This window comes from Canis aureus, chromosome 16, assembly GCF_053574225.1.
Source record: "Canis aureus isolate CA01 chromosome 16, VMU_Caureus_v.1.0, whole genome shotgun sequence".
Lineage (NCBI taxonomy): Eukaryota > Metazoa > Chordata > Mammalia > Carnivora > Canidae > Canis > Canis aureus.
The window spans coordinates 11,856,451-11,880,105 of NC_135626.1; the positions used below are offsets into that span (position 1 = coordinate 11,856,451).

Below are 23,655 nucleotides of genomic sequence, written 5' to 3' on the forward strand. Positions count from 1 at the left end.
TGGCCATGTACCCTTCTTCGCAGGGCGGCTCCCCTGGGGGCGGGGGTTACCTCTTTCTCCCCTGGCCCTTCGCAGCCATCTGCAGCCCCCTGCCTGGCCTCTCAGGCACATCAGCCAGTGGAGGCCTCTCCCATCCAGGCTGGGATCCCAGTCATTCCCCCTGGCACCCCTGGGCACCCCCGGGCTCTCCTCCTGCCCATGGCCCTAGAAGCCCCCTCAGCTGGGCAGCATCCTGCACCCAACATCTTCTAAATACCTGCTTTGTCTCAGATCAGGGACAACCACTGAAAGTCAGCAAAGGCCAGCCCCTGACTCCAGCCCCAGCAGAGGGGCAAAAACCCCAAGGAAGCACCTGCGTCCCCTCCTGCAGTCCCTGAAAGGCACGTGGGGTCGCGCTCACTCCCTGAACCCCGGAGTGTCATGCTGCCCGCCCCCCTCTCCTTGGACTGGAGGATCCCTGGCTCTGTGGCCCTCTCCAAGGCTTGTCCTTCCTGTGCCCTTGCAATGGGGTCACTCCAGGGAAGATCCCACGCCTCCCCAGCCCGCCTCCTCATGCATCACTCGCCTGCCCCAGCGCGAGGCCGCTCGATGCCTGCGATCGGTTGCGTTATTAGGGAGATAAATAATTTGAACTCCGGCCTTTTACCTTTTCCTCTGGCAGGCGGGCCGCCCCCACCCCCTGCCCGGCCGCCGCCACCCGCCACCCGGAGGAGTAATTTCATTAGGAGCTTCCTGGCAGCTGGCAGAGGCCATCCTGTGAGGCCCACAAGCAGAATTTCTTTATGGAGATGAGAAATAGGAATATGAAAATTTAAGCCGGAGCGGATGTAATTTAACTTTGCATTATTTATTGGGGACACAAATCCTTTCTAATATTGGTGGACTGGGGAGGGCCAGGTAGGGTCACCGGGGCCTTTGTGGGGGCGGGAGGGGGGCTCAGCCCACATGCTCCCTCCCCACCCCCTCAGCCTGTAAAGAGGCCCTGGAAGACTCTGGGGTCCCATGGGGCAGCAGGTTGAAGCTGCAGATGCCTGCAGGCTGTGTGGCTATGAGGGACAGGCCCCGGGAAGGGGGGACATGCCCTGAGATGGGGGGCAGACCTCAGGAGGAAAGGACCCATCCTGGGATGGGGAGGACAGGCCCAGGAGGGAGGAATAGGTCCTGGGAGTGGGGAATGGGCCCCACGAGGGAAGGATGGGCCCTGGGAGGGAAGGACAGGGCCTGGGAGGTGGGGACAGGCCCCAGGAGGGATGGACAGCCCTGCTGCCATGGGTAGGCCTGAGACCTCTCCAGGTACCCTGGCCCCTCCCCCCACGCCCTGCTCCCCGCTCAGGACCCACCCCGCAGGGACCCCAGGGACCCACATTGTGGGGTGATGTCGACACCAAGCAGTGGGCCCGGGTCGCTGCCTTAGCAAAGTACCTGACACATATGGTAGCTTAAAACTGTATTCTCGGGATCCCTGGGTGGCGCAGCGGTTTAGCGCCTGCCTTTGGCCCAGGGCGCGATCCTGGAGACCCGGGATCGAATCCCACGTCGGGCTCCCAGTGCATGGAGCCTGCTTCTCCCTCTGCCTACGTCTCTGCCTCTCTCTCTCTCTCTCTCTCTCTGTGTGTGTGACTATCATAAATAAATAAAAATTTTAAAAAAATTTAAAAAAACTGTATTCTCTCCCATATTCTCTCCCCCATGTGGAGGCCACTGTCCAAAATCAAGGTTTGGGCAGGCTGGCTCCAGGGCCCCCTGCAGCCTCTGGTGCCCCCCCCCCAGCTTGTCCCAGCACCACCCACCCCTGCATCTGTTCCCATATGGCCATGTTCCCTGCTATGTCTCTGACCTGTCCCTTCTTGGCACACCTGTCCCTGGGTTAGGACCCACCCCGACCAAGTAGGACCTCATCCCCACTCAATTACATCCAGAAACAACCTTTTCAGCAGAAGGTCCCATTCATGGAAGCCGGGGTGTAGGAAGTGAATGTCTCTCTTAGGAGTACGTGGGAGGGAAGGGGAAGTCTGTCCACCCAGAGGACGCAATGGCCCACTGCCAGGGTGGGCAACAAAGATTTAAGTAGTTACATAGCCACGTTCTGTGATCTTGACTGTTCTTTTTTTAGCATAAAAAAAAGAGTATTTGGTGTAACTATTCTGGTTTTTCAAAAATTCATTTAAACTCCTAAGTTCTAAAGTTTACGTTTCAAATTCGATTCAACAATGACGCTTAGCAGACTCAGAGCAATGTCAGAGAACTTCTGCAACTGCCTTAAACTCTCCTAAACACCCCTCAACCTCGGAGCCATTCCAGCTGCCGGACACAAGGGAAGGCCCCAGGTCACGCACATCTGGAACACACGCCCCACGGACCAATGTGGAGCCTGGTCTTCTCACAATTCCAGTGGTTTACGAAGTTCCTAAGAGAGCGGCCTAAAAGCCAGGACTGGTAATTTAATTAAACATTTTAGCTGGAATCACAAACCAATGGGCCAAGTGACTTTGACCTGGACACAGGAAACCATAAATACGCAGCCTCCCGAAATCCCACACATGACTCTGCACTCCCCCGGGTTACCTGTGCCCACTGCTAACCGAACAAGTTGTTTGGGGCTCCTTTTGCAAAATACCTCAGGCAGGCGGCTTCGCCAATGCCAAAGTCACTGAGGGACGCTCTGGGTGTGGGCTCCCCATCCCCCCTTCAGCCCCCCTTGACCCTGGGCCCCTGAGCCCCTGAGCCCCCGGGAAGTCAGGAGATAGCTCCATTGAGAAATCCCTCAGAGGGTTTGCTAAAGGACAGTGACAGGAGGCGGGCCGGCCAGGCCCCTCGGGGGAGGCAGGCTGCAGCCCTCCTGGACCCCTGTGGAGGCCTGCCCACCCGCCTGTGGCCCCCCACACAAAGGGCCAGATGGACTGGAAGGATGGCCAGATGTAGGGGAGGGGGATGCAAATCACTGGGATGGGTGCCAGGTTGGAGAGGCTTTTTCCCAGGCCCACCCTCTCCAGTTGGCCCCCATACCCATCGGGTGCCCTCCAGCTCATGGGGCTGAGGGGCTGAGACAGGCCTACGTTCCAGGCCTGTGGGGGTGGGGGGAGGGAGGGACTGCCAGCCCTAGGAGAAGGCAGTCCTGGCCTGAGGACACGTGGCAGGGGCATGGATGCCAGCACAGGACCCCAAAGCCTGGGGTGGGTGGGAGGACAGAGGGCGGGGTGGGCACGGCTATGAGGGAGGGTGAACTCATGTCTCAGCTCCTCTGGGGGCTAGGAAGTGCCTCCTGATCTCCACCCCTCCTCCAGCGGGGCCACCCCAGATGCAGACCCTCCCTCCTCCATGGCCTCAGGGCCCCCTCCCTCCCCCACACCCAGGCTGGGCCACAGGGAACACACACCTTCAGAGACATGTGTGTGGAGCCCCCAGGAGAGCAGTGGCCCCTTGGCTGTAGTTTGAGAAACTCTACATCCTCAAGCCAGGAACCCTAGGGGAAGGGAGAGAGAGACGGGACTTGGGTGGGAGCCATGGAGGGGAACATGGGCTCCCCAAAACTGTGGTGGAGCCCCATCAGAGACAGGGGATGGGGAGTGGCCTTGGCGTGGAACATTCTAGAAAGGAAGAAAGAGGCAACACCGGGGTTGTTCAGATGCCCCTGAAGAGGAAAGATGTTGACCCTTCCCCAGGACCAGGTGGATCCCCATCTGACCCCTCCAGACTCTGGGGTGTGTGGGGGGGCAGGTGGTGCCAACAGAGCCCCGTGAGCCAGCGAGCTGTCCTCCTGCCCCAGCTGGACTGGGTTCACGGTTCCCAGAGCTGAGGTCCCCAGGAGCACGGCAGACACCCACCAGCAAGAGGGCAGGTAAGGCCACCAGCAGCAGAACTTGCCTTGAGGTACATTCGGCCGCCCTGGAAACGGGCATGGAGCGACACAAAGTGAGGACACTGCCACTTACGGAGCTTGGACACATGCACACGCTGAGTGTGCACATGCCAGCACGTGCAGGTATATGTGCAGGTGTATGTACAGGTGCATGGGCAGCACCATGCGGTCTTCTTGGTTAGAATGTCCGGCGTGCGGGACACGTCCTGTATGTTTTCCAGAATTTTCTACGAGGAGCATCTACCACTTTTCTAACAAAGAGGAGCCACACACAGTACTTCCTCCAGCTGAGAGTGGCCAGGTGGGCCCCAGGCCTAGGGATGGGACAGGGAGGCAGTGGCCCTGTAGTGATGGAGGCCACCCCCCACACCTGCCCTGGCCCCTCCCTCTGGGCCCCACCACCTGATGCCACCCGAAGGGCTGGGAGAGCCACCCACCTGCGACTGGCGGTGCAGGGGCTCGGGGCTCGGGGCTCGCACCCGGCTCACACCAGACTCGCACCAGACTCCCTTGCTCAAGGCTGCCCAGTCAGCCATAGATCTCCATCCGGCCCCCTCCAGGCTTCATTTTAACTAATAGGACACTTAGTTTAATGAGGAGAGTTTGCATAAGAGGAACTTGCTAATTAAATTTTAAACCTTGTCATTCTAAAGATTAGCGGGAGCTCTGGAAGAAACATTTGTCAGAGGGAGAGAGGAGCCGCCTCCTCCCCAAGGAAAGGCCTGGGGGGGTGGGGTAGTTGACTACTGCAGAGGGTTCGCTGTGGAGGTGGCTGAGGAGGAATCTTCTGGAAGACTAGGAGTTTTGCACACAGCACCAGGCCCCCAAGGCAGCCCCCAGGACGGGCCCTGCTATGGGGCCATTGCCCTGGGGAAACAGTCAGGGGTGTCCTCACCAAAACCCACCCCCAGGGGGCCCCTGGGTCCACACGGCTGCCCCATCCTGAGGAGTCGGGACACACAGGCCTCAGGTCTCTAGAAGACGCCAGCGTGTGGTGGGCTCAGGGGTCCCGGTCCCTTTCTGCCCTGCCCACACCGTTGGTGTGGGGGCCAGGCCCCTGCAGCTCGGAGCTGGTGGCGGCTGGCCCACCCACCCCGCCTCCTGTCCTCCAAGGAAGCCAGGGGATCCTCTCTGGAGCTCAGACCTGCCTGCCCCGCCTCCTACGCCCATTGTTCTCCCAGCACAGAATGAAAGTGAGGGTGGAGGCCCTTGGAGAGGGTGCCTGTTGCCCTGTCACCCTGGAACATCACAGGTCTCGACCTCTGCCCTTTCTGGAGTTCAAACAAAGCTGGTGGTCAGGGTGGGCTGGTCTCAGTGACAATGGTCAGGGGTCTCATGGAGCTTTAGGCAGGGGAAGGCAGGACGGAGCCACTTTGTGGACGACTGCCAGTCCGGGAGCAGTGGGTCTGGGGCTAGAAATGTGTTTCCCTGCTCAGGCCCCGAGTCAAACCTCCCTGGACCCAAGCCCTTTCCTGGGACGGGGCAGTGGGTTCCTGGCCAGCTGTGCTCAGCTGGGGAGGGTCCCTCTACGGTCCTTCTCCTGCTGCCCTGGTGCCCTGGGGGCTCGGGCGATGCCTTGTGGGCTGGGCCCCGGGGTGCTTAGCACCGATGCGCAGGTGCTCCCTGTAGGGTGCCGGCAGCACCGTGGATCCTCTGCACGCTCCGCTGTGTGGGGGGCCAGCGGGGCTGGGGTCCCCTGGGTGGGCCAGTTTCCGGGGCCTTGTCAGGAGAGGGCTGCACATGGAAGGAGGATGCCAACGCCAGGGTCTGTGACCCAGCGCTGGGGGTCCTCCCACAGTTATTGCAGGATTTCTCCTGCTGCCTGCCCAAGGTGACAAAGACGCCATGTGAACAGTCATGCACCCCAGCTCTGGTTTCCAGCACCTCTCCGGGATCCCAGACCCCTTAGCGGTCACCTGCTACACTCCCATCCCCAGGACCACAAATCTTCCGTTTCTGAATTTTCCTGCTCTGGACATTTTCTACCCAGAGGACCGTATTAACACGCGGCCTGTGTCTGGTGCTGTTCAGCCAGCACAACAGTTCCAGGCTCGTCCGGCCATGGGGCATGGTGCATCGCCGGGTTTGTGGCTGTGTGCTCCTGTGGTCCTGACGGGCCTCTATCCATCTCTCACTGATGGACGTCTGGGTGTTTGCTCTGTTTGGCTCCTGTGCCACCGTGAGCATCTGTGTCTGGGTTCCTTTTGGGTCCCCGTGTTCACGCCTGGGGTACGCACTCACACGGTACCGCTCTCGGGGACAGGAGCCTCCAGGCTGTTGCCCACAGCAGCAGCATCTTATATCCCCAGCAGCGGAGTGGAGGCCTCAGTTTCTCCATGTCCTCGTCTTGTTTTGTCACCATCTGATGGGCGTGAGGTGGCATCTTACATGGTTCTGACTCGATTTCCCTGGATACCAGTGGTGCATCTCTTCCTTGACTGTTGACCAAATCATCCTGTCCCAGAGGAGGGGGACGGTGTGCAGAGGCGCTGAGTCACTTTTTGGCCCACAGCCAACAGGCCAGGGATATGGGGGACAGAATGATGGCTGCCCTCAGCCTTGGGGATGGGACACCTTCAAGGAAGGGGGGCCCCTCAGGTTTGTGGGAACTCCTGGGATGGGAGATCCCTCTGGGATGGAAGGCTCCTCTGGGGTGGGGAACCCCAACAATGGAGGAGCCCTCGGGGTCCGGGGACCCCTCTGGGATGGGGGACCCCTCAGGAAGGGAGGATCCTCTGGGATGGGGGACCCCTTAGGGACGGGAGACTGCTCCAGGTTGGGTCTTCCCAGACAAATCACCTTGAGCTCATGCCTCCCCCAGCAGGTTCCCTCACTGCCTCTGCCTCCGCCCCCGAGGGGCAGACACTGGCTGGAGGGGGGCAAGTGGACATGAGCCTGCCACCCCGTCTGGGCCCCCACCCCACACCTGGCTCAGATGACATGTAGACCTGGGTGCTCTGTTCAGAAGTGGGGACGACACCAGAGCCCCCAGAACCAGTGCACACAAGCCCTGCTCCCCTCTCAGCAACGACCTACAAGTCAGGGAGGAAGGCACATGGGCAGAGTCTGTGGGGATTGGCCTCCAAACCTGATGGAGGTGGTTTCCTTGCTGTCCCCAGCTCTGTCCAGCCCCGTATCCCTGCCCCCCACCCCCCCATGGCGACCCAGGAAGGGAGGTCGTATGCGGCTCTGTGAAGGCTCAGAAAGGGTGAGTCACCACCCAAGGTCACACAGCTTCAGCGCCCGGCACACGTGTGAGCCAACTGGCCGCGACCCTGAGCTTCAGGTGCCTGGCTCTCCTCTCTGAGAACTGGTGAGGGACGCGCAGGAGCCCAGGCACGGGGGCTGTCTTCCCACACCTGGCCGAGCCCCAGCTCCGCAGGTGGCTATCAGCCCGCCAGGCCACCTCATTGTCACATCCGGCAACCTGGCTGTGGCGACACACCCGGTCTGGTTGGCCTCCAGGGGAACTGGTGGAACTGAGGGCTATGCCCTCCTCTCTGGGGCAACCTGCACGCCCAGTCTGCACGCGCTCACATACGCGCACACCCCTCCATCTGGGGTCTGCAGAATGGGGCACTTCCCCTCCCGTCTGGCCAGGCACCCCATCCATGCGACGTCCTGTGGGCAGCTCCTTCGTCTCCCGTCGGGTTCGAATGCCAACAGGGGGCTCCGCTGGTCAGGATGGAATCTTTTTATGATAAAAAATGAGCCTTGTTGCATCAGCTCCGGGAGGGGTGGGAGCCGCCACCGCAGGTCACCCAGGCAGACTGATGAAAACCCTGCTTTACGAAGCCGTGGCTCCCCCATTAATTAGAGGGAGGGGGCGCTCCGCAGTGCCGCGCACCTTGCCCACGGCCAAAAGCTTGTCAACATTTTCCACAAAGAATGAAAATGTAAATAACTTTCAGATTATTCAATGTCACCAAGGTATGGAAAAAGGTCGCAGCGCTCGGTGTCATTTATCTCGTTGTGGATTTAAAGAGCTTTTTTCTATTAAATTTCTTAAAATTAATGTTTTATGTTGCTCAGAGTAATTTGAACAATTATGGGCTTAAAGAATTGATCATTACAGCCTCTGGGATTTAGCGCTCCAGACTGATCCCTTTGAAAACCCATTGATTTATAGTCTTTCCACTCAACCAGGCAGCCCTCAGGGTGCGCTCCCCCCACCCCCTCCTGTCCACATTTGGGGGACCAGTCCCCCAAGACAAGCTGGCCTGGGGGGCGGTGGGGAGGGAGATGAGCAGGAGGGGGAGCCGCTGTGTCCCCTCATCTCTGGGAGAGGCATGTTCCTGATTTGGGAGCATTCTTTGAACTTTTGCTTCTTGTGTGAAATTTATATTTAAAAGGTGAGAAGACTCTTTATGTATCGTTCGGTATTATTTATATTATTCACGTATTTACTTTTTTAAAAGGTATTTACGTTTGATAATGTAATACATTGCTGGGTTCAAAGGTTAACAAGCCCTCCCCTCCCCCACAAAAAGGTTAGCAAGCCCAGTGGGCCCCAATCCTGGATAGGATGTCCCAACCCAGGTGTCCCCAGCCTGGCAGCCACCCTGCTGCCCGCTGGTGGTGCGAGTCAGGGTTCTGGGGCGCTCCACACCCCTCCCTACTGCTGTGCCCATCCCAGCGAGGGCCCCGGGGTCCCCTCATGCACCGGGCGGCGGGCTTTTTTATAGCCCTGAGACATGGGAGCTGGGTTTCCGCCCCAGGTGGCACTCCATTCAGACGGGGACACGGAGGCCGAAGATGCTACGCGAGTGAGCGTGCACCGCAGGGCGGCTGTGGGGCTGCTGGCCACGGGCATTCGCCAAGGGCCCAGGGAACCTCTCCGTGTGTCCTCTCCCATGCACCCGCCAGCCGGGGTCTCCTGCTTCCCCCGCACGGGCTGTGCCTGGGCCCCAAGGGGTCTCGCAGGCTGCCCACCCCCGGCCCCGAAGCCACGACTTGGCTCCGGGATTATCGACGCGCCGCCAGCTGGAGCGAGCTCGCGGGCAACTGCCAACAGGCGGAGGGCCCCGTGGGGACACTTAGCACTTTATTAACCTGTCAGTGCCTAAAAGGTCCCGGGCGGCCTGGGGGAGTGGCTAAGGCGGGAGAGGGAGAGACTGAGGATTTACGCAGCCCCCCCCAACTCCCCGCGCCCCCTTACGCCGCCTGGGCTCTGATCCGGACTCTGGCAAGGCTGCTTTCTTTTCTGGGGGCTTCCAATCCCCCTGGGAGGAAGCACGATGTCGGCTGCCCCAGGACTGCGCCTCCGTCCCCGGCCTTGACCTTAGAGCACTGTCCCCTAGACCAACCTGGGACCACCCACACTTTTTGGCCCAGAGCTTCCGCTCACAGCAGGCACCGTCTTCTGGGCGGTTGCCTCCTCCTCCTGCTCCAGGACTGGCTCTTTCCTGCTTGCTCCCCTAAATGGCGTGACCTGGGGGGGCGCCCTTTCTCAGCCCCGAGGCTTCTCCTGGTGCCTCCCAACTCCCTGACCCGGGGCTGCCTTGAGTGCCTCTTGGATGTTGGGGTGTGTGACTCTGGGGCTGCAGGTGGGACTGTCCTCCCAGGCAGCTCCTAGGGAGTGCCCCCCTCCCTCCCAGAGTCCATCCCTCCTCCCCTGCACTGGAGGCTCATTCTCCCACCTGCCTCAGTGCCCCAACTTGTGTCCTGGCCCACAAGGCCAGGTCCTGCCCACCAGTGAGCACTCACTGCTGGGGGCGGGGTGGGGGTGGGGGTGGGGTGGTGGTGGAGGTGAGGCCCCAAGCTCACAGACTCTTCCATCTCCCCTTAGAGGAGCTGTCACCACTGTCTCCCCAGGACTCAGAGGGGGCAGCTCACTTGCCCAGGGTCACACAGCAAGTTAGCAGATGGCTAGGATTGGAATCCAAATTAGTGAGAGCCCTGGAGACCCTGGGCCGTGAATCTCCTGATGGGCTGACTCTGGCACCCCCTTGCCCCTCGCTGTGAGCACCTGCCCTGGCCACCCCAGTCCCTGCCTCGGCGGGGGTGGGGGGGCAGTGTCAGGACGCTAGGCCTCTACTCGCGGCTGGGCAGCTTGCTTACCCACCTCTCCTCCTGGTGCTCAGAAGTTGGGCCAAGATCCAGGGACGAGGGGCCCAATTCACAGCAAGTGCCATCTCTGGCAAGGATGGCCTCCCCGCTTTTGGGGGACCGCTCTCACCCCCAACGTGCTCTCACCCCCACGCCTGCGCGCCGCCAGCAGCCCTAAAGACGTGGAACTTCTAGACTGGAACTGACCAATTTATTAAAGTCTTGGAAAGAGCCGATGGTCAGAGAGTAAATAAAAAACACGGGACGTCCACAGAACCAACAGGTAGTTTGGGATGCAGGTTTGCGGGGGTAACTGGGCCTCACGGGCGGCCAGCCTCCAGTCTGGGGCTGGGGCGTCACGTAGTCCAGGGGAGGAGGCGGTCCAGTCCTCAGGCAGTTAGAGGGTTAGAGCCAGCTCCCAGACAGAACGGAACGCCCAGGGCCTCAGGCTGTTTGGCAATGGAAATCGGTGGGCTGGGCGTGGCCTGGGGGGAGGGGTGCGGCCGTGATGGGGGAGGAGAGGGGAACTTGCTGTGGGCAGGGGAGGGAAGTGCCCACGGCCCTAAAGTGTTGCTCGCGGAGACGAAGGGCACCCAGGCAGTGGTGTCTCCTCCGACAGGTGGTGGAGTCAAGAACAGAAAAATCTAGAGTCAGCTGTTCCAGGGATGATGGCGAGGAGGCTCCTGGGGGCGTGGGGGTTGGGACCAGAAGGATGCTGGCATGGTCCCGCTCTGCCGCCTCTTGTCTGGACAGAAGAGGCTCATCCCTGACCTGATGTCGGGACCACCAGGCAGATGGAGCTTGGATAATAAAAGCGTGGTTCCTACTTTTTTTTTTTTTTTCTTTCCATTTTAGAAAGTAAAGCCTCTTCCAGCCTGAAGACTGTGCTGCTCTGGGCTGGAGGTCGGGCCCAGCCTGGGAGGGGGCGACACTTCGTGTCTAGAAACAGCAAGCGTCCAGTTAAGTGGTCGATCAAGGGAGAAATCTGTACAAAACAAGGCTTGTGGGGCGGCTACCAGCCCGGCCCCTGTGTCCAAGGAGGAGCGACTGGTCCAGGGACCGCTGGAGTCCCTCCGTCCCCCAGGGAGGGGTGCGGGGTGGGTGCTCCGTAGGAAGGAGCCTTCGGTGAGGTCCTCATCCTGTTTCCGCTGCTGCCAGTGGCACCTGCTTCCCACACAGTTTGGGGCTTCGGGTGAAGAGGAGAGTGCAGCTCCGGGCACTGCTGCCCACACCCCTTGTGTCCGGTACTCAGTGGAGCCTGGGGGCCCTCGGTCAGAACTGGCCGTGGTCAACCTCATCCAGCCAGGAGGCGGGGCTAGCGGGGAAGTCGGGGTAGCCCCCACTGCTCCCTGTGGACAGGTCGGAGCTGGGTCCGTTTCCGGCCAGCACCCTCATGGGTGGGGGCCCACCTGGGGTGCCCGAGGGCACCAGGCCCAAGCTGGCATCTGGATATACTAAGCTAGAGAGAAGGGGCTGGGGGCCAGGGAGGCTCTGCAGGGCAGCTGGGGACGGGGGGACCCCATAGGGGCTGCTGGGGCGCAGCTCACGGTACTGCTCCGGGCCGGCCAGGCCTCCGTGCTCCAGTGGGAAGCTGCCTGGGGCTCCCGCAGGCCTGCCCAGGGCTGAGGTGGGCTCCCCCAGGCTGCTGTAGAGGCCGTTGGCAGGGCCCAGGTCAGCCATGGTCGGCTCATCTGCAATGGAAGCAGAGAGCGTGGATGGGTGCCCGCCCCCCTCCACCTCCTGTTCCCAGAGCCCCTCCTTCAGGGGTGTCCTGCCCCAGCCACCCGAGGAGCCAGCCTAAGACTCTTCAGCTCTCAGGACTCATGCTGCCCTCTGCCCCTGTGCTTGCTGAGTGGTTCAGCTCAATCCCACCTGCTCTCTAAAGGCGGCGGGATCCCCCCCAGGGACCAGGGTCGTGACTAGGCCAGCTGGGCCCAGGGTTGCAGGACAGTCCCCACGGCTGCCTTGGGAGGGGTGGCCACCATTCTCATTTTGCACACAACTTACTGGAGGCTCTGAGCCGCAGAGTAGCCTAAGGTCACAATGCAGTCAGAGTCTCCTGCACAAACTGTCTGGGGATGGGCATTGGGGGTAAGTATGGGGCCTCCCTGGTACTGGGGAATGAGATCCCACAGAGGAGGGTGGACCCCTCAACTCCAAACACCCAGCACTTTTTATCACTTACCCCAAAACCGTGCTGCCCACTTTCCTAAAAGTCATTGCAAGGGCCAGGAGCCACAGGGATGGTGTGGACCCTTCCCTGTGGGAAAGCCTGCTGGGGGTGTGTGGGTCGTGGGGGCTGTGCCCCTCAGGGGAGGGGGTCACCGCAGGGCCTGGGGACGGAGGGGACCAGCGTCTAGGAACTCTTAACAAGGAGGCTTAACAGCGCCCGACTGGGAAGTTCACACCCAGGCTCTGGCCTCGGTAGGGGGCTGGGTGCGGGAGCCGGACCGCTGCCTGGGGCGGGGGACTCCGGGGGCGACGTACCCGTGAAGGAGACGTCGGCGTCGCTGTCCTGCCCCTCCTCCTGGACGCTGTCCTTGTCCGACTTGGGGCCGCCGCGGGCGCGCTTCATGCTGCGGAAGTACGGGCCCCAGCGCTGCCGGCCCGCATCCTTCTTGAGCCGCTTTTCCTTGGCGCGGCGGTTCTGGAACCACACCTGGGCGGGGGTGGGGGGAGGGTGAGCGGCGGGCGCGGGGCGCGGGGCGCGGGGGGCGGGGCGCGGGGCGCTGACCTGCACGACCCGCATGTCCAGGCCCGTCTCCGACGACAGCTGCTCGCGCACGTGGCGCGCCGGCTTGGGCGACGTGTTGTAGGCGCTCTTCAAGGTCTCCAGCTGCTTGGCCGTGATGGTCGTGCGCGGCCGCTTGGCCGTGGCCTCCGCCTCTGCGCCGCGAGGGGTAGGGTGAGGCCGCGCCCCGGCGGCCGCGGGGACACCGCAGGAGCCGGGGGGTGGAGCGCGCCTGGGCCTGGGCGCAGGGGCTCCTGGCGGCGGCCCCCTCCCGCCTCGCCTGCCGCCTCCGCCTCCCGCCCCCGCCCCCGCCCCCGCCCGGGTTCCCCTTTGTTCTGCGGGTAGGGCCGGATCTTCACGGTCAACGGTTCGGGGCGATAATTCAGACCAGGGGTGATAATCTACGCAGTTGAGACCAAGCTCCCGGCGGTGCCCCCGAGTGGGGAGGCCGCTGAGGCCCGGAAGCCAGGCTTCCCCAGAGCGGAGCCGACCGGGCCCCCTCCCCCTGCGCCTGCCGCCCCCCTCCCCCTCCCCCTCCCCCTGCCCCTCCCCCTCCCCCTGCTCCCGCCGGCCTCCACCCGGGCCTGGAAGGAAAGCGCCCAAGTTCTCTCCCCGCAGCGAGCGGAGCGCGCTCTGGCAGGCGCTGGGCGTGAGGATCCCTCCGCGCCCCTACCGGGGGGACCCCAGCCCCATTTTGCCGGCGGGGAGAGGAGGTGGGGTGGACCCTCCCACTGACCGCGCTGCTTGGCCGTCTCGTAATCCGCCTTGCACACGAGCCGGCTGTCTTCCATGAGGTAGAACTCGTCGCCTGTGGCCAGCTGCCGCTTGCACACGACGCAGGCGAAGCAGTGCAGGTGGTACACGAAGTCCTGGGCGCGGCGCACCACCTGCGTGGGCGGGATGCCCAGCTGGCACGCGGCGCACTTGGTCCCGAATCGCCTGCGGGACGCACAGGGCGCGGCTCAGCGCGGAAGTGGCGGCTCCTTCGCCCGGAGCGGGTCGCAGAGCGCTGAGCGGGGCGGCGCAGGGCGGTTCAGGAGGGAGTCTCCCTGCGGCAGGCAGCCCCCGCAGAGCCGCCCAGGACACGGAGAAGGGACCCAGAGGCCCTCGGGGAGGAGCCCAGCCGCCCTGACCTCGCTGCCGGGTCAGGAAGCTGGATCCGTGGGCCAGGTCCCCTAGACCCCAGAAGCCTGTGCCTGGGAAGCACCTCCTCCCCAGCATTAACGACAAAAACAATCCAAAATTAGGAAGGAGTCAATCCGATCACGTTCTGCAAACTTGGGCTTATCTTTTTGAATGACTATTACCGTGATTTAAAAAGTAATTACTTAGAATTTAGCAGCGCACCAGCCGGGCCTGGCCGCCCGCGGCGCTTCCCCCTGCCCCTGCCTGGGTGACAGGAGGGTCCGCTGTGCGGAAGCAGACTGCGCCCCTGCCCTCCCCAGCGTGCCCACGGCCACGCTCACTTGAAGAAGTCGTCCTTGCAGTAGACGCTCTCCCCGCGGCTGAAGCAACGCTCGGCCAGGGGCGTGTGGCAGTCCGTGCACTTGAGGCACTTGCTGTGCCAGTGGCGGTCCAGTGCCTTGAGGATGAAGCGGTCCAGGATGTGCTGGTCGCAGCCGGCGCACAGCGGGATCTCTGCAGGCGGAGGAGCCACCCAGGTCACGGGCTCAGAGCTGGAGCACTCGAGTCACCTTCCAGCTCCAGCCCCCACGGGGGCCCAATGTTGCCAAGGGAGATCTCCTTCCCTGCACACCCTCCTCCCCACCTGGTGTGGGTGGTGCTTGGCTCCCCAGGTGCAGGGAGTGCATGACATGAGCCTGGCCCATGGTTAAAATTTGGGAAAACCGAAATAGGTTTAGAAGTGTGCCCTTGAGCAGGAAGGGGTCCCGACCATTCAGCCAGATACCATCAACTGCAAAATGCTCCCAGTGAGCGTGAGGGGTGCACGTTGAGCTAAAATGAAAACCCCACCCCAGGGGCTCTCCACCAGCACCTGAGGCAAGAGGCAAGGCGCACCCAAACCCCATCGTTATTTTGCACAATCCAGTGTCCTTGCTCCTTGGAGATCCCTGGTTCAAGTGTGGCCGCCCAGCCCTATGGCCCTGTCCGCAGGCACCAGGGTAAAAACTGGTGTCCTCCTCATCTCTGGGAGCCCTCGAGGGTACTTGTGTACGGACTGGACAGCTGGATTGCTGTCATCACACTCAAATGTCGGTGTCTGACAAGAGTTACTCCGACACCTGGCTCTGCCAGTGCGGGACTGCAGGCCTCTGGGGAACCAGGTCAGGGAGAAACTCGGGGGTGACCTGCGTGAGCCACTGGCCCATGTGGGGCTTTGCAGGGTGCTCACGGGGTGAGTCTCCCTGTTGACTCAGAAAAGGTCTTCCAGAGAGGAGAGAGCCAGCAGCAGGGGCTGGAACCGGTGTGAACATTGCACCCACCTGGCCGAGTTCTCCTTCCTCCTCGCTGCGGACCCCTCCGGCCCCTGGGGGGGGCCCCCCCGCAGTGGGTGGGAGGAGAGAAGGGCTTCCCTGGGTCTCAGGCTGCAAGAACCCTGATCAACATCCCTCCCGCGGTGGCAGGAAACTCGAGAAGGACGCCGACCCGCATCGGGCCAAACGGCAGCCCCAGGCGCAGGGGAGCTCGGGGGCTGCACCGGGCGTTCGGGGCCCCCTTCGCGGGTGGTGACGGCGGGCCGACCAGCGCAGCCGGCCTACAGCAGGAGGCTGGACAGGCGGGGCATTCAGCACCGCGGCCCGGACAGCGCCCGGCCCAGCTGCCCCGAGGCCCCGCGTCCTGCAAAAGCCTTCCCGCCGCGCTCCTCCCCTTCGCGCTCCCAGTAGCGCCCCAGACCCGGGCCTTACGCTGCATGGTGACTCCAGCCTCGGCGGGTGTCCTCCCCTCAGCAGTGGCCCGGCCCAGCGGAGCCTCGCGCCTGCCTGCCTGCTCCGGGCCAGCTCTCCTCAGCGATCCCGTTCGGAGCCCGCCTCCCTTCCCTCCCTCTCCCTCCACCCTCCCACCCCTTCCTCCCAGCCCCTGCGGCCAACCCCTCCCAGGAACCGTCGGAAAAATAAATAAATAAATAAATAGGGGACAGATGAGACCCCACAGCCTGGATGTAACCTCTTTCCCACCTGCTCCGACCCTGTCACTCCCCACCCAGCCAGGCCCGCCTCGGTCTCCATCCTGTGGTCCCGCGGGGCGGCACAGCTCCAAGAACGACTGCCCACCGCCCTTCTCTGGGAGCCACAGCGCAGGGGGGCGGGAGCAGGACTGGTGCAGCTAGGGAGCTGGGGTTTCTGTAGAAGAGTCCAGAGGACCAGCCTGGGAGCCACTGGTGAGCAGGTGCGTGTGGGTGCAGACAAGGGGACCTTGACCTGGGACATCTGTGTCGGGCCCCAGCTACACTCTGGCCCCTGCATCTCCCTCTCTTCCCCTGGAAAGTGCGGAGGGTCTGGTGGGGCCCGCCCTCTCAAGGGTCCTCTTGCCCTGTGGTCGCTGGGCCACATGGTTGCTCTTCACATACTCTCCTGATAAGGGAGTGGGCTTCCTAAGTCTGTCCTGGGACCCCAAGGACTCTTCCGCCTGAGCAGCGCGGCGCAGCGAGCACACAGCTGACAGCACCGCTTCGGGGCCCCGCAGCGGACTCGCTGCTCCTGCGCCCAGGTGGGGATGTACTGGGGCCCTTGCAGCCACGCCCGTCGGGGTCTCCCGTCTCCCACCACCGCCGTGGCCAAGCTCGGGAAGGAGCGAGGACCTCCGGGTCTCCCGGGCCCGGCGTCCCCGGTGCAGGCACTCGAGCCCCGGCACCCACCTCGGCGTAGGTCCTCCCTCCGCGCCAGCAGCGCCAGCAGCAGGTCTCCGCCCGCCGACTCGCGGCCCGGGCCCAGCTCCCCGCGCGCCTCCATGGGTCCCGTCTCCGGGAGCTGCGGCTCTCGGGTCCCGAACTTTCCCGGGGCCCCAGGCTGGTGTCCGAGTTATTCCCTGCGCTCCTGGGCGCTGCGCCCGCGGGCCGCCCCGGGGGCCCCGAGCCTCAGGCCGCGCGGAGGGCGGAGCGGCCGGGGGGCGGGGCCGCGGCGCGGGGCGGGGCCGGGGTCGCCGGCTCTGCGCGCCTTTGCGCGGGGACTCGGGGTGCCCAGACGCCACCCGAATGCCTGGCCCGAGGAGCGCAGGGACAGTCGGGGGAGGAGCCGGGCCGGGGCTGCCCGCCGGCGCTCACCCGGGCCCGCAGCCTCCTGCTCTGCGCCGAGGGTTGGGCCTGGGGCCTGGGGCCTGGGCTCGGACGTGCACGCGCGGGGAGATCTGGGTCCCCGGAGGACAGGCCAGGAGGGAGCAGCGTCGCACCGCCGCTTGACAGCCGAGCCTAGGAGGCTTAGTGACAACGTCTGGTCGTCTGGTGGGCAAGAATGCGACCCGAAATCCAGAGAGGGTGAGTGTGGCGCCCAAAGGCTCACAGCAAAGCCACTCGGAGCCAGAGGCGACCTCAGACCTCCCAGTTGTGACTGGCTTCTGGGCCCCACCCTGGGGACTGCCACCTGAATGGGCACAGAGAAGGACAATTCTCGGCAGGCACACTTGGCCAGGACATGCAGCCAAGACTCAGGTCAGGAAGGACAGCTGGGAAAGCGGGAGGTCTACTCTCACGTCCTTCCACTCACCAGCTTGCACAGAATGCAGCTCCCACACCTGATGTTCCAGCATCTCATCCCCAATCCAAACGGGTAAGCCCATAGGAACCCACCCATGCTCGCTGTGGAGAGGTGCTCCTGCCCAGAAGGCACATAGCACCTGGCTACTGGCCAACACCAACGCCACCCCCCGCCTCGATTAAGAAAGAGCCATGTGGGGCTATTGCAGCACGGGGCATGGCGAGGGCAAGGGGACCCCAGCAGTGAGGGGGCGAGTGGGTTTATGCCGGCCTCCAGGTCCCTCCAGTTGGGATCCCATGGTAAGGAGCAGTCTTCATCCCGCTGCTCATCCTGGCCTCCAGGCACCTGGTGTGTGCACTTTAACAGGACGCAAGCCTGGAAGGATGTGGGCCCGAAAGGCGCAGCACCCTCCCAGGTCCCAGCGGACCCAGGCTCCTGGTTTTGAGCAAAGGCGCATACCACCAGCACTGCACCCTTCCTGCACACTTGTTACCCAGATGACAGGGCACAGGTGCGCAAGCCGGGGGGTTGAGGGGGCACTGGGTGCCCTGGGATGTTGGCTGTGGGGTGTCAGCTGCCGCAGAGGCCTGTCTAGAGAAACCATGTGTGGTTCGAGTGGGGAAGGGGCTGGCGGGCAGCGGGTCCAGGAGGTGGCGGCCCCACACGCTCTGCATCTGGCTGGCCTGCCAACAATGCCTCCATTCTTTCCCAACGTCTTTGACGAGATCGAGTGGCCCTTAGGGAGGGCGGTTCAGGCGGGAGACCCAGCCCGGGGAGTCCCGGTGCTGCCCTGTTGGGCGGTGCAGGAGCGCTGAGGGTTGTGGGGTCTCTGGAGGAAGGTGACCCCCCACTCCGCCCTGTCCCTCACCCCAGCACTGTTCCCAGGGCACTCCACAACCAACTGCCACCTCTGGGGCCACCGCCGGGAACTCCAGGCCCTTTGCCCCTGGGACCTGCCTGACACATCCCTTCCTCCTGTTCCCATCCCTCAGGTGTGCCACTCCCGCTCCCACCCCCACCCCAGCAACTTCTCCAGACTTCCTTCCCTCGTCTGCTGTCCGGGGTCTCTCCCTGCCCACCGTCCCTGACGCTCCCGTCCTAGCCATTTCTCCCTTGTGGGTCCTCTTGCCCCTGCAGGAGGCCGAGGGGCTGGCGGGGGCCCTTACCACAAGTCCCATGGAAGGCGCAGATGGCAGCCACCACGGAGGTCCCCGGGCCGATCTCCGTCTCAACTGAGCTCGGTTTCCAGCAGCATGATGACCGCCAGGCGGGAGGTGGCGTCCGGGTCTAGGCCGCCCTCCTCCCTCCTCCTCTGCCGCCACAGGCGCCTCCAACCGCGACCCTGTCTACCTGGCCTGGCGGAGACTCAGGGCCCTGGGGCGCTGTCCGCGGTGCTGAAGGAAGTGCTGCCGCCCCCACCCCCTCCCCCTTGGCGGGGCCTCTACCCCCCAGCCCCCTCTGCCGACCAGGCCCACCCCCTACCCCTGCCCCATCCCTCCCGCCTCTGCTGACTCTGCCCACCCCATTCCCCCCAGACCACCCCCTTCCTCCCTCCCCTCCTCCCCTCTGCCGACCCCACCCACCACCCTCTTCCCCCAGCCTACTGCCTACCTCCCCACCTGCCTAGGTCTGCAGTCCCTCCACCAAGTCTGCAGCACCCAGATCCCCCCTACCCACTTTTCCTCCTCTGGCTCCAGTCTGCACCCCCCACCCCCAGTCCCTCAGGCAGCCTCACCCCACCATCCCTCCCCTTGCTGGGGCAGGCAGTTTCCACCACACTGGCCCAAAGGCTTGGGGATGGGAAGCAGGTGGGTGCTCCACCCTGCCCTACACACAGCATCCAGGGTCCTGGACTTGGACGGGTGGCCCCTCCAGCCACACTGGCCTCCAGCCCGGGCCCCCACAAATCTCTGGCTCCAGGTATGGTCAGCACTCACCTGTTGGACTCATAACCTTCCCCACCTCTCCTGCCACAGCCCACCCCCACCCCCAGCAGAAACGACTCAGGACTCCAGGGGTGTGGGGGGTTACCCATCTAGGCCAACCCCAGCACCACAGACCCGGCTGGCACCTCAGGGCCTGCCTGTGCCTCCTCTGAGGGGCGGGTTACCTACCAGCTTGCACACCGTGTGGCTGGGCAGGTGGAATCCACAGGAAGCACAGCCAGCAGATCCCTCAGAAGCTACACAGGGCCAGAGTGCTCACCCCAAACACCCCAGCAAAACAAAAGGTAGAAAGCAGGAGAAAAGGATCAATAGTTCAGAATCCAGGGGGAGCAAACAGGTGTGCAAAGCCCCAGGTAGGAGGCAATGCTGGGGCATTCAGGCCCGGGGCAGCAGGGAGGAGAACGGTGTCCAGCACCAGGTGGGCTGGGGGCTCCCACCAGCTGGGGTTCCTTGGAGGTCTCCTTCACCAGGGTGCCCCTGGTGCATTGCCAAGTTGTGAGACTCGCATCTGTTCCTGTCACACGTCATTGATGTACGGTGTGACATGAATGAAAGCTGTGGTCCTGTGGCCAGCCCCTGGTCTAGATCAGCCCCAAGAAGATAATCTATAATTGATCTCCCATTTTTCACTTTCCACCTGACCCCTGGGCTGTCTTCCAAAACGTCTCTAGTTTAATTCAAGAAACCCTGGGATTTCAGATGCCCAATCCACAAACTCTGGAAGGGGAGGAGGGCTCTGTTCTGCACCCTCTGATCACTGCTAGAACGAACTCACATTTTTAAAAGAATCAGTCCTTTCAAATGTCAAATTTATTTATTTAAAAAATGTGCACATTATAGTTCATTTAAATACAAAATGTTCACTTTCCTTGCAGGTAAGAAATTTCAGACATTTCCATGTCAATTAGCTTTTTAATCAAAATCCTTCCAGTAAAAATAAATACACATTTAAATTATCGAACTATTCTATTCATTAGTCTCAATACTTACAACTTTAGAAAAGAGACCTTAAACCTTGCCTAAAGGTAGTGTCCAGTTCTAAGCAGGCCATGGGAGGTGTGTGGCCATGTTCACACCTGCACACGAGACACACGTCCGTGGCCACTTTGGCACCACCACCTGTCCCTGACTGCTCGTGGTCTACTGGAAACCTGGCCCCCCTCAGGGTTTTGGAAGCTTGTCCCCCAAATACTGATGACCTCAGACTGCAATATTATCATGAACCTCGAAGCTGTCACGTGGGTTTTATAGAGGTTCCAGCACACGGTGGTGCTCTGCAACCTCATCCCAGTCCACACCGCGAATGCAAACTTCCTTTAGGGGAGGAAAGCATTCAACACGAACCAGAAGGCAGTTTAATTCATGGTGCTAAGTATTTCCCTTTGGATTCTGTGGGTGAATCTGGCCAGTTTTCAGGATAAAAGGAAACAAGACAGGGTCTCCAGTAACCCAGCTGCACAACCACCGACGAAACACACAGAGTTCTGGGGTTAAAAACATGTCAAACAAGAAGAAACCTCTGGTGGCAGAGAAGCCAGAAGTGAAGCAGCTGTGGAGGACCATGCCCCATCCCGTCCCATCCCTGGCCCCCATCCCATCCCTGGCCCGTCCCCATCCTGTCCCCCATCCCATCCTGTCCTCGTCCTGTACCCCGTCCCATCCTTGTCCCTGTCCCCCCCACCCCCGGCAGGAGCTCAAGCTCCTGACAGCTCGCCTGCTGCCCACACGCTGCTCCAGCACATGAGTGTTCTTACACAGAAACGACCATGGTCAGCGGGAGTTTGTAAACATGGAGCACACTAGGCAAGGTGGAAAGACTATTTACAACCATCATAGTGACACAAGCACAGATACATCTGAGCTTGTGAGACAAACAGTCACAAAGGATCTCCACGAAAATGGCAGTTTGTTCATTTTGTTTACATCTCCAGAGGCAAACTGACATCTAAATGATTTGGGTTTCACAAATAATGTTAAAATCATTAAATGGTAAAAAAAAAAAAAAAAAAAAAAAAATATATATATATATATATATATCTCACAAAAGCCTGGGGGACGGGGGCCCTGTGCCAGGACCCTTCATAAAACAGCTTCAGGGAAATGAAGTTTGGAATTTGGCCTTAAAGGTGCTGGAGACAGGGCTGTGGGGCTCCTGGGGTATCCCCGGGCATTGTTGTGTCACTGGGCCCCATGTCCTAGCCCCAGGCCCTGCAGCTGCTGGACCACGTGACACAGAGGATGATGGGGGGCTCCTTGGAAGGTCTCCTGGGGACTTGGCTCCCAAGGAGTGGGCCACCCCACACGCCTCCCCTGCAGAGCTCTGCCCTCAATGCCTGGGCAAGGCAGTTTGGGATGGTCCTCGGTCACTTAGGGCTCTCTTCCCACCAGATAAACAAAGACACCGCCTCTGCCACCGTCCTGCCCCCACCACCCCCCTTGGCCTGGTAGGGGTGTTCCTTACAATGCAGCAAAGCCACAAACCCTCCTCTGTCCTTCCTTCCTGTGCCAGACTCTGCATCTGGAGTGCACACAGGTCTTGATGCAGGGGTGGTCCCTTTGGCTTGGAGCTGCTCCAGCACCACGGAGATGCTCTCTTGCTTCAGCTGAAACTGCCAGGCAGCTGAAAAGCACAAACACAAATGATCTCTGAGAACCAGACTGGCTTTGAGGAGCGGCCAGGGTGGGTGAGGCTCTGCTGGGCAAAGCTGGCTGCATGGAACCGTCCGGAGCCGCCAGTACACGGCACGGCTTAGTTGTTCTCCAAATCCCAAGCCAGGCTTGCAGAACGTGTGTCTAGAAACTCAGGATGAAAGCAGGTGGGAAAGAGTCTGTTCGTTTGGCCTGGGCTCCCACTTTTTTTTTTTTTTTTTAAACTTAGAAGAATAAAAATACAGACATCTTTTTGCTGTCGGATCTATAAAGGCGTCCAGGGAATATGCCAGCGGTCAGTCTCAACAAACGCTGGCTTGTCCTCCACAGGAAGACCATTTGTCCAACAAGGCCTTGGAGCCCATGACGCTGATGCATGTGAAACCAGATCTGCTGTGTCTATAAAATCCCTGATCTTAATTATTAAAGCACGGTGGGGCTGTTTTTCCAAAGGTGCTTCTGTGGTCCCACTTGGTTCTACACAGATAGGCGGTGATATCTGACTTTCCATCGCTTGGACCGCACTCGGAAGAAAAAGTACATTAACATTAGAAACAAGGAAGAGGCCACGTATAGCACGACGCAGAGGCTCATGTCCAGGCTGGAGAAGCCCATCCCGAGAAAGGGCACAGCCACCTCCACCTCCCTATGGCCCTCGGCCCTGCTCACACTCTGGTGTCCCCCATCCAGGCCGAGCTGCAACCCTTGTGACAGGTCGGGTCTGGGAGGCAGCACACTGGGTGGACGGAGACTCTTGGCACGCTGCTCTCCCTGAGGCTTCTCTGGGGAAACGAGGCCTTGCTCCTGCTCCCCGCCCTCAGGTGGGGCACCTCCTTCATGGGCGTCTTCCTGGTCTGCAGCATAGGTATCCACAAGGTTGTCGCTGCCATAGTGCTGCTTCAAGAACAGGAGCACTTGGCCCTCGTTCCAGCTGTGCAGGCCCTTAATCTCCTCGTGGCAGGCTGGGCAGAGGTCCGGGGAGGGCCACGGAACCTTTGGAAACTTGGGGTCCTCACTCAGATGGCCTGGGATGAGGGGAGAGCAACAGTGGAGAGGTGTCTGGTGACCTGACTGCCCCACACCCTGCAGCCACCTCCCTGTCCACCCACCTGCACCATGACCTCCCAGTGTTCCCAACCTCATGCCCAGTGCTCCAGCACAGATGCCTGTCCCCCAAGCACCCCATATAAATGTCATTTCTTCCCTGGCACCTCTGGCAGGGCCCCATGGCCACAGCAAATGATGCTACCATGCACCCGGCCAGATCCTCCTCCAGCCTGCAGCTACTCTGCTTCCCTGTGACCTCGAGGCCCCAGGTTAATGTGCTCCCGACCTCACAAACCCTAGGAGTATCTGGCCCTGGATGTGGCTGTCCACACGATTCCACACACTTCATACTTGTGTGGGCCCTTCCCAGACCCCCAAATCCCTTAAGTACCTCTAAAAATTATTCTGGGAGACCTGCCATGACAGGAGAACCGCACTGCCAGAGCGCACCAACACAGCACTCTTCTGCACACTCGAGTGTACTTTTTACAAAACAGAACCGCACAGCACGGTTTCGATTGGACACAGCCCTTGGCCAGCACTACTGCTCCGTGTAATAATCCGGTCCCGGCTGCGTGGGTCAGCGCTGCACGTGCAATCAGCACCCCAGGACGGCCAGGGCAACTGTGCAGCGAACACCAGCTCCACACAAACGGAATCAGATTCAGAGCATCCACACATCTAAGGTTTCCCTACTTCCTGCTCGAAGGCTGTCCCCGAAAG

The 23,655-nt window shown here is 61.4% G+C and overlaps 2 protein-coding genes and 1 long non-coding RNA gene across 4 annotated transcripts in view; 1 reads left to right on the forward strand and 2 right to left on the reverse strand.

Moving 5' to 3' along the window:
• Positions 1-10,104: 10,104 nt before the first annotated feature.
• On the reverse strand, positions 10,105-16,666 carry LHX3 (LIM homeobox 3). 2 transcript variants are annotated; one of them, XM_077851366.1, is made up of 6 exons: positions 16,456-16,666; positions 14,105-14,276; positions 13,375-13,577; positions 12,642-12,793; positions 12,395-12,566; positions 10,105-11,598 (listed from the first exon to the last, which is right to left on the reverse strand). In XM_077851366.1, exons 1-6 carry the CDS (start codon positions 16,547-16,549, stop codon positions 11,180-11,182), a joined length of 1,212 nt encoding a protein of 403 aa, XP_077707492.1. In that variant the 5' UTR covers positions 16,550-16,666; the 3' UTR covers positions 10,105-11,179. The 2 variants fall into 2 exon arrangements, with proteins under 2 accessions (XP_077707492.1, XP_077707493.1); XM_077851367.1 differs by lacking the exon at positions 16,456-16,666 and adding an exon at positions 15,506-15,632.
• A 115-nt stretch (positions 16,667-16,781) lies between these two features.
• Positions 16,782-18,721, forward strand: LOC144285792 (uncharacterized). The gene is made up of 3 exons (XR_013354016.1): positions 16,782-17,362; positions 17,657-17,801; positions 18,428-18,721. It is a non-coding gene; the product is annotated as an uncharacterized LOC144285792 (long non-coding RNA).
• A 1,307-nt stretch (positions 18,722-20,028) lies between these two features.
• The window catches only part of QSOX2 (quiescin sulfhydryl oxidase 2), a 31,836-nt gene continuing 28,209 nt past the window's right edge, over positions 20,029-23,655 (reverse strand). Inside the window, exon 12 of the mRNA XM_077850490.1 lies at positions 20,029-22,910. Coding sequence (XP_077706616.1) covers positions 22,363-22,910 — 548 coding nt within the window. The 3' untranslated portion in view covers positions 20,029-22,362. The remainder of the gene's footprint in view (positions 22,911-23,655) is intronic.

What these genes read in the sequence shown, in the direction of transcription:
- LHX3 (XM_077851366.1), bottom strand. Translation starts at nt 16,549, where the DNA reads ATGGAGGCGCGCGGGGAGCTGGGCCCGGGCCGCGAGTCGGCGGGCGGA. An exon ending in TGCAAGGACGACTTCTTCAA is followed by an intron (nt 13,578 to 14,104) that starts GTGAGCGTGGCC and finishes TGCGTCCCGCAG; the next exon opens with GCGATTCGGGACCAAGTGCG. An exon ending in TGGACATGCGGGTCGTGCAG is followed by an intron (nt 12,567 to 12,641) that starts GTCAGCGCCCCG and finishes ACCCCCGCCCAG; the next exon opens with GTGTGGTTCCAGAACCGCCG.